At 42.1% G+C, this 13,693-nt stretch overlaps 1 protein-coding gene across 1 annotated transcript in view; it reads right to left on the minus strand.

Moving 5' to 3' along the window:
- LOC145478547 (uncharacterized) overlaps nucleotides 1-13,693 on the minus strand; it is a 28,774-nt gene that overhangs the window by 7,230 nt on the left and 7,851 nt on the right. Inside the window, exons 2-5 of the mRNA XM_081456607.1 lie at nucleotides 12,372-12,574; nucleotides 8,656-8,857; nucleotides 7,168-7,257; nucleotides 6,986-7,082 (exon numbers count right to left, since the gene is read on the minus strand). Of these exons, the coding sequence (XP_081312733.1) occupies nucleotides 7,244-7,257; nucleotides 8,656-8,857; nucleotides 12,372-12,497 (342 nt within the window). The 5' untranslated portion in view covers nucleotides 12,498-12,574 and the 3' untranslated portion in view covers nucleotides 6,986-7,082; nucleotides 7,168-7,243. The remainder of the gene's footprint in view (nucleotides 1-6,985; nucleotides 7,083-7,167; nucleotides 7,258-8,655; nucleotides 8,858-12,371; nucleotides 12,575-13,693) is intronic.

The raw sequence follows: 13,693 nt of genomic DNA on the forward strand, positions 1-13,693 counted from the left end.
CCCTCATAGCAGCAACAGCCTCATTGCAGGTGGCAAAACCCATCTTCTGCCTCTCTCCCTCTACAGTTCTCCTCCATGTCTCCCTTGGCCGACCCCTACTCCTCTTACCCTTGGGTGCCCAGGCTAGGGCAAGGCATGGGTTTTGTTGGTGGTCCATATTATGCAATACATGCCCTATCCAGCACCACCTCCATCTCCTGATCTGCTCACAGATGGTGCAAGTCCTAGCTCTTCACCTCACTTCTTCATTGGTAACCCTCATCATCTAATATGTCTTCAACACCCTCTGTAGGTACTTGTGGAGGAATGTGTCTGGCTTCACCTCATCCCTCTTGGTCATTTTCCAAGCCTCACATCCATAGAGTAGCACTGCTATGACGTTGGACTTAAAGATCCTGATCTTGCTCAGTTGACCACTTCTCCAGATCTTGACTAGTTTGTTAAATGCTGCTGCAGATTTTCCTAAGCGGCTTTTGATGTCGTCCTCAGCCCTCCATGTTTGGTCACTCTTGCTCCTAGATAGTCAAAGCCATCCACGTCCTCTATTTCCTGTCCATCTACTACAACTGCATTGTTGTTCTTTGCGTTGATCCTCATGAGTTTGGCTTTCTTGGTGCTGACTTTCAGGCCCATTTCCTTCCTGTTTCTATTCAGGCAGTCAATCTTTGTCTGGATGTGTGTGAATGTACTTGAGATGAGTGCCAAGTAATCTGGAAAGTCTAAGTCCTCTAATGTAATTGTTATCTTCCACCTGATGCCTGTTCCTGCATGTTCAACTGTCCTCCTTATAACCCAGTCAACCACCAAGAGAAACAGGAACCCTGATCATAACACCTGACTTCACCTCAAACCAGTCTGTTCTTCCATTGCCATTCACCACCACACTTGTGCAGTAACTGTACATGACTTGTACCATTCTCACAATCTTCAGTGGTATTCCATAGCATCTCGTGATTCTCACAGAGAATGTCTCTCTTTATGCTGTCAAAGGCCTTCTCATAGTCCGCATAGCATAGGTAGAGGTTAGAGTTCCATTCAACTATCTGCTCAACAATATTCCTGACTACAAAGATCTGTTCTGTTATGCTCCTTCCCTTTCTAGAGCCCGCTTGTTCCCTTCTCAACTCAGCATCTGTCCTAGCAACAATCATCTGAATTGGACCTCTTCTCAATGCCTTGGCTACAATGGACATGAGGGCAATACCTCTCCAGTTCCCATAACTTGTCAAATCCCCTTTCTTGGGCAGGTTGATGATAAGCCCTCTGGACCAGTCCCCCAGGGTCAGTTGCTTCCTCCCAAATTGTGTTGAATAGCCCATGTCGGATATTTACTGTAGTGTCAGTGTCAGCCTATAGAAGGTCTGCTGTAATACCTTCTATACCTGGCGCCTTATCACTTCCCATGTCTCCCAGTGCACTCTTGATCTCCTCCCTTGTTATCTCTCCTATGTCAATGCTGCCATTCACCACATTTGTCTTGTCCACCTCAGCAACAACCTCAGAATCTGGCCTGTTTAGAACCTCCATGAAGTGCTTTTGCCATGTGGCTTTGACCTTGCCTTCTTTGGTCAATAGCCTTCCTTCAATGCTCTTCACTATTCCTACCTTCCTTGGCCCCTCATTGCCTAACTGCCTAGTTGCTTCATATACCCCTTTCATTTGACCCTGCTTTGTATCGTATTCAGCTTCACACGCAACACTGTTTATCCAGTCTCTCTTATCCTTCCTAAGACTCCTCTTCACCTCCTTGTCGTTTTCTCTGTACTCATTTTTGGTTTCGTTCTTCAGCCTTTCTGATCTTGCACCATGTATCTTCTTCTTTAGTTTCCCCCTCTCCTTGATCTTTCTCCAACTTTCCATGCTGATCCAGCTCTTACTCCTCTTCTTCCTGTGTCCCAATACATTCAAGAAAACCACGATGGCAACAGCAACGTCACTAAACAAAAGGTTTAATGAGCAGAACAATGGCTGTGCATGTGCGTTATAATTCTTGGTACATTTCTCTGCCATCCTCTGCGAAACAACAACATGAAATGACCAAATTTTGCGTTGTCTGGAGAGCGTGAGCCGTGACGGCTAATTTTTTAAATGTTTATTTCGAATTTATCAATGTGTCCTAGATTCAGTTTCATGATAGCTTTGATAGTGATAAACAAAGTAAATGACTTAAGTTTAGTGTACAGCAAGATTCATAGACTTAGGTAAAATATAAAATCACTTTTTCATCGACGTTGTCCTTGGCGTCTCCGTCATGGTTTCTTAAGCTCCCTACTACCACACACAGGCACCCAATACACCCCACAGAAATTTAAATTACTTAATATTCAATTTCATTCACTAATTACATTGTGTACCTAGTTTTAATAACTGCCTTGGTCAGACTGTACATAGCTTAGTTCAGCACAACCACTTCCTATCCAGGTTTGTCTACTGTCAGTTTAAAACTGTCAGACTATAGTATACTGTCCATCCATTGTTGACTAGTATGTAATGAGACTTTCAGAAAAGATTCTTGATTATGACCTGACACATGATCCACAGTAACTGTTGTTATGGTTCATTACGTCATATTATTATGTATTGCCCGGATGTGAGCCCACAGTCTTGTACACGTGAGAATACAGTTTGAGTTCCGCCATCTTGTGTGTTGTGGTCGTTGCATTTCTCATTTGAAAACATAACATTCTGGTGACGAGGATGGGATCGGATAATGCCGAGCCTAGGTAAAATAGAAGAGTTTGATCCAGACTCGACGAACATTGATCGCTATTTGGAGCGACTGGAATAGTATTTCATCACGAATGGTGTTCCAACAGATTCGACAGACAGGCACAAACGCCGAGCAACACTGATTTCTGTTATGGGCGCCAAGGCCTACGATGTCCTTTCGGACCTATGCTCTCCGTCGACTCCTTCACAGAAAACGTACGCTCAGCTGGCAACTATCCTGAAGGACCACTTCACACCCAAAAAGCTGGTAATTGCTGAGCGCTACAGATTTCACAACTGCACGCAACGCGAGGGAGAAAGCGTGTCTTCGTTCACAGCCAACCTAAAACATCTGGCGGCCACATGTCAGTTTGGTGCTCACCTCAGCGAGGCCTTGCGCGATTGACTCGTCTGTGGACTTCAAAGTAAAGAGATTCAAAAGGAACTCCTGACAGAGGAACACAATTTTGATGAAGCACTGAAGAATGCCCTCAGCCTCGAAGCTGCTGGAAAAGATGTCGCTGCGTTCTCTCACGAAGGCTCGACTCCAGTAAACAAACTCGGAAAAGGAAACCGCCCACGCTCCCGTCCACCCACACATCCAAAGTCTCCTGGCAAGGGCCAAGGCAAGTTAAATTCTCTTCCAAACAACTCACACAACAGCACCTCAGCATGTTTGAGCTGTGGGAAATCTTGTCATCCACAATCGCAGTGTAAATACAGGCAGTATACTTGTCATTCCTGTGGAAGATCTGGTCACATTGCTGAGGCATGCAAAAGCAAATTTGCGAAGGTTCACAAGGTTGAAGAGCCAGAGCCACCCCAGGGCACTTCTGCATCTGATTCAATGGATCCATTTTTGTTCTCATTGTACAACCTCTGTACAGAGAAAAATGGCATTGAAATACCAGTTCAGCTCAATGGAGTTAACCTCTTCATGGAATTAGACACTGGGGCCAGAGTCTCTATCATTTCACAAGAGACATTCAACAAGCATTTCAAGGGAACTCCTCTCAAACCTTCCAGCACTCGTCTACACACCTACACTGGTCATCCAGTCCAGGTCACAGGTCAATTTCATGTGCACCTCAAGTACCTAGACCAGAATGCAACCTTGCCACTGCTAGTCGTGGAAGGTTCTGGACCGTCCCTTTTTGGGAGAGATTGGCTGACCCAAGTGAAACTCGACTGGAAGAAAATATGCAGCATCTGTGTCTCTGACTCTGACCTGTCACAAGCTGTGAGGTCGAAATTGCACACTACAATTCAGTCCCACCCCAATGTGTTTCAGCCTGGCCTGGGAACAATCAAGGGTATCACCGCTAAGTTAGAAATGAAGCATGATGCTCAGCCAAAATTTCGCAAGGCACGCCCAGTACCCTACGCCCTTCAAGAAGCAGTGGAAGCAGAGTACAGCCGCCTGGAATCCGAAGGCATTGTCAGAAGGGTAGAGTTCAGCGATTGGGCCACGCCTATGGTTCATGTTCCAAAGGCTGACGGCACAACACGGTCATGTGGTGATTATGCTGTAACTGTCAACCCACAACTCAATGTTCCACGGTATCCAATCCCACTACCTGAGGACATTTTCGTCAAATTGTGTGGAGGTAAGCGATTCACCAAATTGGATCTGAAAAGTGCATACCAACAGCTGCCATTGGACCCGGATAGTCAGCAGTATGTCACCATCAATACCAATCGGGGTCTCTATCGCTACAAAAGGTTGCCCTTTGGTATTGCTTCATCCCCTGCTATATTTCAGCACACCAAGGATATCATCCTCCAGGGTCTTGAGAATGTAGCAAGTATTCAGGACGACATCCTTATCACAGGGAAGGATGATGAACAACACATCATGAACTTGGACCTTGCTCTAAAATGCCTGGATGACTACGGGCTGAGACTGCAGCTTAACAAGTGTAAGTTCATGCAGAAGTCGGTCACCTACATGGGCTGTATCATCTCCACAGAAGGTATCTCACCAACTGAAGACAAGATAGAAGCCATCAAGCAGGCACCTCGCCCCGAGAATACCACTCAGCTGAGAGCCTTCCTCGGTATGGTTAATAACCATGGCAAATTCATTCGCAATCTTAGTTCCATTCTCCAACCTCTCAATCAGCTGCTTCAGAGGAATCAAGAATTCACATGGTCCCCCCAATGCGAGGAAGCCTTTAATAAAGCAAAGTATTCACTAACATCTTCAAACGTTTTGGTTCATTATGACCCCAACTTACCAGTGGTCCTGGAATGCAATGCTAGCCAATATGGCATTGGTGCCGTCATTCTCCACCGCTTCCCGAACGGGGACGAGAAGCCAATTGCCTATGCAAGTTCGTACTTCGAACTGATCACAAGCCCCTGCTGAAGATCTTTGCACCGGACTCGGCCACACCAGTGTTGGCAGCAGCAAGGCTTCAGCGATGATCACTCCTACTATCCTCTTACCATTACGAGATCGAGTTCAAGCCCTCTGCCGAAGTAGCTAGTGCTGATGCTCTACCAAGGCTCCCGCTAAGGTACAAGAAGGATGCAGGTGTTGAAGAGGAAATATTCCATGTAGCCAGCCAGCAGCTGAACAAGCACCCAGTCTCGGCTACAGATATTGCTAGAGAGACTGCAAGGAACCCAACCACCGCGAGGACCTTGTCTCTGACTCAACATGGTTGGCCTAACAACTTCTGCACTGACCCTAACCTCAAGCCATACTTCCATCGCAGACACGAGCTCTCCGTCAAGCAAGGCTGCCTCATGTGGGGTATGCGAACCATCATACCACCAACCTTACGACAACCCATCCTGGATGAACTGCAGAGAGCACATCCCAGAATCGCACGCATGAAGGCAACAGCACGCAGTCATGTGTGGTGGCCAGGAATAGACAGCGACATTGAGGAGACCGCTCGCAGATGCCAACAGTGCATTAACCAAAGGAAAGCTCCCCCAGTTGCACCACTATCTCCATGGTCATGGCCCACCGCTCCATGGCACCGTATACACATTGATTTTGCTACTCATCAATCCAATCATTATCTCATCGTGGTGGATGCACACTCTAAATGGCCGGAAATAATTGGTCCTATGAAAACTACCACTGCAGAAAGCACAGCCAACGCCCTGCGCACCATCTTCGCAAGATACAGGCTCCCAACTCAAGTAGTAAGCAACAATGGTCCACCCTTTTCTTCTGCTGAATATGGAGAATTCCTGCAGCAGCACGGTGTTCAGCGAGTGCTTGTCTCCCCTTATCACCCATCCTCCAATGGATTAGCAGAGAGATTTGTTCAGACCTTCAAGCACGCCTTGGATTCATCAGCCTCAGATCCTGCTCGCTCTATACAGCAAAGGATACAGAACTTCCTACTATCTTATCGCAGTACACCACACGCCACCACTGGAACTTCACCATCCAAGCTTTTCTTGCAGCGAGAGCTACGAACAAGGCTGTCAATCACTAAGCCAGACCTCAGTAGTCACGTGGCTACACAGCAGGGCAAGATGAAGTTTTACCATGACAGGCATGCCAAGTCTAGAGAACTGTCTGTGGGCGACACTGTTCTGACACGTGATCACTTATCAAAGCAAAAATAGCAGTCGGGTACAGCGTTGAAGCACAGTTCCCCACATTCTTATCAAGTCCAACTGGATGACGGCCGAATCTGGAGACGCCATGTGGATGACGTTCTTCAGAACAATCCCACCACTAAACCAGCAGAGCCTCCCACATCATCTCCGGATGAAGTACTTCAACCAAGTTCTGTTGTGGAAGTCTCACATTCTCCAACCACTGTTACACCTGAGTTTAATGTTCCAGTTCAAGAAGACTCGACCTGGATGGAGTCACCACCCATAGCTCCTGTCACTCCCGAACTACGGAGGTCCACACGTGTTATAACACCTCCACAGAGACTGATTGAACAGATGTGACATTACTTAAGTAAAAAAAACTGTGCTTCGTTTCGTGACATTGCTCAAGAAACTTGTTTAGTTGTTTGAACTGAGTCTGACTTGCAGCTAGGTTATTTGTACAATCAGGAAGACTCACAAGGACTGTCTTAACTCTTATTTATTTCTTTTTTTTTTCTATGTTACTTGTACAACATATCTCAGTGGAGGGGTGTTATGGTTCATTACATCATATTATTATGTATTGCCCGGATGTGAGCCCGCAGTCTTGTACACGTGAGAATACAGTTTGAGTTCCGCCATCTTGTGTGTTGTGGTCGTTGCATTTCTCATTCGAAAACATAACAACTGTACATTTACATCTATTTACCTGATTGGTCAAGGTTTGAATGTTTCAGGTCTGCCCACTGTCCATCCAGGTTTGTCCACTGTCTTTCCAGATATGTCTACTGTCCATCCATTATTAACTATGAAATGACACATTCAGAAAAGATTCTTGATTATGACTTGACACATGATCCACAGTAACTGTGTACATTTACACATATTTACCTGGTTGGTCAAAGTTTGAATGTTTTGGGTTTGCCCACTGTCCATCCAGGTATGTCCACTGTGTTTCCAGATATGTCTACTGTCTATCCACTGTTGAATATGAAATGACACATTCAGAAAAGATTCTTGATTATGACTTTGCACAGTAAATTTTTTTGATTACTTGATTTTAACATCTTTGTGACAACTTTTTCATAACATTTAATTGCTGTACTTTTAACCAGCCAATCAAAACACGGGAGCTGTTGAGGGCGGAAATGTCAAATTGTCAAATTAACCATTCACTCTCGTGGGAATTTCAAAAGTCTCAAGCTGCAAACATCTGAAACCAGCAGCAAGTAGTCCCAGTTTAATTGGCCATTTGAAATGGAAGCCATCAGAAGTTGTCAAACAGATGTCAAAAACTAAATTTCCTAGGTGGCAATGGTAAGGCATGTAGTACAGTAAAGTTCTGAGTATATATACAACTAACAGAATTTTAGAACAAGGAACTTTCCCAAAGGTGAACCTGAAGAACTCAAAGGTTTCTGTCCATAATTAGCTTTTCAACAATCAGCAGCTGACGTTACGAACTACTTTTTAGCCTGAATGATCATTCCAACTTTGAATGCAATCTCCACATTCTAATTTTTTGTTACCTTCGCCAGTTTGTTTCTCTACACAGAGAAGTTTGACTTGCCGCACATCTCATAGCCTTCATAGCAGGAAGTATAAAATGGGGTAGACAAGGAGGGAGAGGACTGGGGGAGAGGGAGAGAGGAGGAATGCCTGATATAAGAACCCCCTTTTTTCTGACACTTCTGCCACTGCTGGCAGGCACAAAATTCTGATAGGCTGATTCACACTATTTTTTTTCCTAAACCCAAGATCCAGTGCTTTGAAGATCTGACTTCAGGGTAGTTTTAATTGTCACTGCTGGTAGGCACAAAATTCTAATAGGCTGACTGAGTAGTTTTTTTTTTCTGAATTCAAGACCCAGTGGTTTAAAGATCTGGCTTCAGAGTAGTTTTAATTGAGTAGTGCTAATTGTTAGTTCCATATTATCTCATCAAAAAATAACCATCACGGCTGAAAACAAAGACATATTAACAAGTGCTTTGAGAGATTAAATCTTGCCAGCATAAGCAAATTTAGGCTTTCTTACAGGAATTTGCATTGCCAGTTTTTCTAATTGGAGAACGTATGTAGTATTGACAGTCATTGACAATCTATAAAATCAAATTATGGAATATGGTAGGTATTAGGTGAAGAGCCTAGTTCTTATAGCAGACATTCCTACCCACTGTTCCTCACCATTTTTACCTTCCCTAACCCTTTCCTGTAACCTCTTCCCTGTTTACACCTGCAAAACATCTCTCCCCTACTTCCACCTCCAATACCTCAATATCCTTTCACTGAAAAGCTGAACCCAAGACCCAGTGTTTTAAAGATCTGGCTTCAGATGAGATAATCAAATTCCTAGCATTTTCCAGTATTAATAGTATTTACCTGGTGTAGCCAAGGTGACAGATTTAGTTTCTTCCAGGTACAACTGTTGCCACGTACCGGTACTTGTATCAGTCCCCTGTTTTTTTTTGGTCTGTCTCTCCACCATTTTAGTCTTTAGCATCCAGTTCCTGTCTACCTTCTTTCCTTTTTTTTTTCCTAATAACATATTAATCCTTATCAATCCAGCTCTTTCTTGAGTGGCCTGACAAAAAGATAAAGAATAAAATTGTGGATGTATATTCATTTAGCATCTGAAGTCAAGCAACTACTTTAAAAAATAGTACTTCCCTCTCCTGTTCACCCATGACTTCACACCAAATGTTCCTCTAATTCACTACTAAATTCACCACATTTTCTGTAGTCTACACTCTTAAAAACAATAGTCTGAACATACTGAGTTTGTAAAATATCCAAAACTTTGCTGTGAAACCACCCAGTTTGTCTGTAGGTTTCCTCAACCTTTTACACTGTAATACCGTCTCTTGCATCTAAGCTTGAACATGTGATGCCAAAACATGCTCTAACTGGGTGTCAAATGTGGCATGATTGGTCAACAAACATTTCATGTTTAACAGACTGTAACACAAACTTTCTCATTGATGTCTTTGAGGAATATATACTAAAAGACTCTGAGAGTCTTGCTCTTGCCAAAATTTCATGGTTATTACAGAAGGGCTTGAAATAATGGCTGGTCAACAGACAATGTCCAGTTTAAAATTGATTTTGTCCAGTCAAATCATTGGAGTGACCGTACATTTTGTCTGGTTGTTTACAATTCAAAGGAAAATTTGATTCAGAGCTAGTTCTAAATTAAGTTGTGCATTATTCACATTTGTGAAAGAAGAAAAACAGAAAGCAAACAAAAAATATAACCAGACAGCCTACTTTGTCATCCATTAGTCATAACTGCAAATTAGCAGGTCTTCCAGCGTAGTGTGTCTATCAGTGTGTATATGCTAATCAGTGTGTATGCTAATACAGTCCAATTTCCACTAACGGCTACCTCTCTACAAAGGCCACTACAACGCTGTTATCCCGGTGGATAGTCCATACATTCACTCTTAATTTACCCTCTCTACAACAATCACCTCTACCTAACAGCAACAGTCATTAAAGTGCGTCCCAACTTCCAAAATAAATTTTCGTCAATGGCCAGTAATGTTAATCAACGACCGACAAGCCGTGTATACAAAACCTAATTTTTTAGAACATCTTTAGTCTCTGTTTCTGTTTGGTTTCTGTTTTATAGATATATTTTGATAGTGTTAAGTATTTACAAGCTAAAACAAGCATTTTTAAAGATAAAAAATTTCCCCCCACCCCAAAAAAGGTGTCATATTACACCCCTTAAACCTCCCAATAACAGCCACCTCTCTACAACAGCAACTTTCCTCTCTCCACAAGGTGCTCATTGTGGGGAGGTTCGACTTTAATCCTTATTCTCCCCATGGAACTTGCTGCGAACTAACCTTGCGACCTACATGTAATGTGGGAAGCCTCTTAAAGTGTATGGTACACAGGTCCGGGCTACCCTCTAATACAAATTCAAACCAAACGTGTATCTTAAAACTTAAGGCCTTTATGTTAAGGTGAAATTAAAAATAACAAATAAATTTGTGTGAATCACTTCAGCTTGAATAAAAATTGAATCAAGTAGAGACAAATCTTTAATTGACGTTGTAATGACCACGAATGAAAACCAGCTATTAATGATCACGACCTTGTTCACACAACGTTGAAGCTTAAAAAGCCAAGAATCAAGCCCTCTTACGTAACTATCAGGTGCTACAAAAACTACAAAGCTGACAACTTTCTGCACGACTTGTCCTTTACACCTTTCCACATTATCAGTGTATTTGACAATTTTAACGATCAGGTTGATGCATTTTTATAATGACATCTTCCTGGAAGTCCTTGATCACCACGTGCCAGTCAAGATGGTCAAAATTAGATCCAAACCCAATCCCTTTATCACACCGGAAATCCGTCAACTGATGAGAAAACACAACCAATGGCACAAACTTGCTGTGAAAACTAAGGATCCTCTTCACTGGAACGGATACAAATTTTGCCAAGAAGTTAAAAAGGAGATTCGTATGGCCGAAAAAGCGTATGTCAGGGCTCAAATTCTAAGCTGTGTATTCCGTACTTTTTGCATTGAATATGAGCTACTCCTCCAATAAAAGCTCCCTTAATGTACGTGCTGAATATTAAGCATCATGCTGAGGGGGAGAAACACTTTTTTAAGAGTTATGATGTAATGCATATCTCAGGTCAAAATCGTTTCTTGTCTGAGCAAAAATAGATTTGACTGGACAACTTGACTGGCACCAGCCAGAAAATTATTTCAAGCCCTGTAGAAGTAAAACCACTTTTGTGAAAGGTGTATGTATATTGACACAGGTCAGGGTCAATTTCTCTGAAGAAGTCTTCAATGTCCAATCTTTCTGCCATTTTGTGTGCTGAAATTTTAGGGCAAAAGTTCGCACCACGGTCTGTTAAACTTCAAATGTTTGATAACCTATCATGCCACATTTGAAACCCAATTAGAGCATGTTTCAGCATCATGTGTACACACTTACATGCAAGTGACAGTATTACTCAGTGTTGGAAACTACACTTTGATCATTTGCCATTCAGACGAGTGTCTCTCAAAATGCACTTGCCCGGTGTAATTTTCACTCACCCAGAAAGATGCCTCCCCTCCCAATAACAAAATGTTCATCTCCATGATGATTCACAAACCAAACATTTTTCAGGTATCTCATAAACATGGACGCCCAGCTTGCTATTTTGTGTTGAACTTTCTTGTTCTGGCCCATTTACGAGACCCCTCCTTAGATCCAGGACTGATTTTACAGGGAGTGGTAGAGAGGTTATTTTTTTCATCTACAACAGCATAATATATAGATTTAGTCAAGCCTAAAAGCGGAGCTCCTGGGCTGGATTTTTCAAAGCCTGATTAAGCTAACCCAAGATAAGCAAGAATTTTGATTTGAGTTTGGTAACTTTACGGTGAGGTTTTCCATTTATGTTGTTTGGCCTTCTGTTTTGAGTCTGAATACATGTAATCTCAAGGTCTTCAAAATACACAAAACAAAAGCAGTGAAAAAACATTTGTATACAAGAAAAAATTATACTTCGATTAACTTTTATAATCCTGAGTTAGCATTAACCAGCTTCCAAAAAACCCAGCCCTGTTTGCAACAAGTTAACCTGACATGAACCCACAATCCAATAAAAAAAAAAAACAAGCACTTGGTCAGCGGTCAACTTCAAAAAAAACTTGTGACCTCGATGGTTTTAAACTTGAGCCAGCGATGTGGTCATGTGATACTGGTCAGTGGATACCTTGTTTTGACAGGTGTCCATTGACCATAACATGGATGTCCAATATCAAAGAGGGATGCCACAAACTGAGGGTGCATGTCTCTGTCAACCTATCAGCTGGAGTATGGCTGCCATCTTGCACAACTCCATTGCCATCATCGTGTGTACACACCCACCTGTAATATCACTAGCTATGATAACGATGAGAAAAACATTTCATGGGTCTCCTTTTCTTCCCTATATGGGTATGAGACGCCACTTGGCGGCCCTTTTGGGCTGCCAGAGCTCCGCCATTATTATTGGCCGAATCTGAGCCTCTCAGTAACCCCCACCCCTGCTTGAAAATTCAGATTCAATTTCCTAGCATTTTCCAGTATAGTATTTACCTGGTCAGGCAAAGTGACTGATTTGCTTTCTTCCAGTTGGAACTGTTGCCATATACATGTACAACAGTCCCATGTCTTTCTTTTTTCGGTCCAGATCTGTCTATTCACCCTTTCAGTCTCAAACATCCTTCCTTCCTTCTTTCCTTGTCTTCTTTTCCTAATGACTTGTTCATCCACATCAACCCAGCCCTTCCTCAAGTGGCCTGACAAAAAAAGAAAATTATATACAGTACATCTTATTTATCATCTGAAGTCAAGCAATTACTGTTAAAATAGTATATCCCTCTCCTGTTCACCCATGACTTCAAACCAAATGTTCCCAAAAATTCACTGTAATTTCACAACATTTTCTGTAGTCTAAACTTTGACTTACAAACATCAGACCATAATGATTCCATTAAAATATTCAAAACCTCCCTGTGAAATCACACACATTGTCTTTGGTTCTCCTCAACCTTTCAATAATACATTTTTTTTTTAACATCAAATTATTACTACATCTGTGGTCTTTAAGAGACAATTAATACCCAAATAAATAAACATACAAATGTAAATGAGAGAGAAGCTGTAAATTCCATGTTGCATTAAAGAAACGGACTTTTAGCGTGTGATAATGAAGCCTCAAAAGCGTTTGTTAGAGATAAGAAACCTTGATATATCATCTCTGTGCTAGAGTGGTGTACATTAAAAGGTGATCATGAAGTTATACAGTCGAACCCACTCCATAAGGACACCTCTCTAATATGGACAGTTTCTTACTGGCACAATAATTTCCTCTAAAAAAACTCCATAATACACTCTCTAAAACGGATAACAGACATTAAATCTCAGCCTTAAGGAGCAAATTGATACAAATTTAACCTCTTTATTACGGACACTCCGCGGACCAGGTGTCAATAATTTGTGGTATGTACCATTTCCTATCAGCAGTTACAAACATTGTACAAACATTGACACTTAATCATTCAGTGATACCAATACCAGAACATGTCAAAATGTTAGTTTTCAAAACTTACATTTAAAAAAGCAAACACTCTAAACTGTCAGTGGACACCTCTCTAATATGGACACTTCCCTCTGTCCCTTCAGTGTCCATATTAGAGAGGTTTGACTGTATATTTGGGCAAGTTTCTCCAACATTCATAAATGAAGATTCACAAGATGATAACACAAAAATGAAATATTATTGTAAGACAGGAAAGCTGTGTCCAAAGTCTCTTTAGTCAAATTATCAAAAGATTTGAAACGCCACCAGTTTTTTGGTCCTTGTGGCCACATTTTTGTAATTTTCTTTGGTTCTCACCAACAATCACTCTTACTCA

This window comes from Orbicella franksi, chromosome 2 (assembly GCF_964199315.1).
Source record: "Orbicella franksi chromosome 2, jaOrbFran1.1, whole genome shotgun sequence".
NCBI classification, from domain to species: domain Eukaryota; kingdom Metazoa; phylum Cnidaria; class Anthozoa; order Scleractinia; family Merulinidae; genus Orbicella; species Orbicella franksi.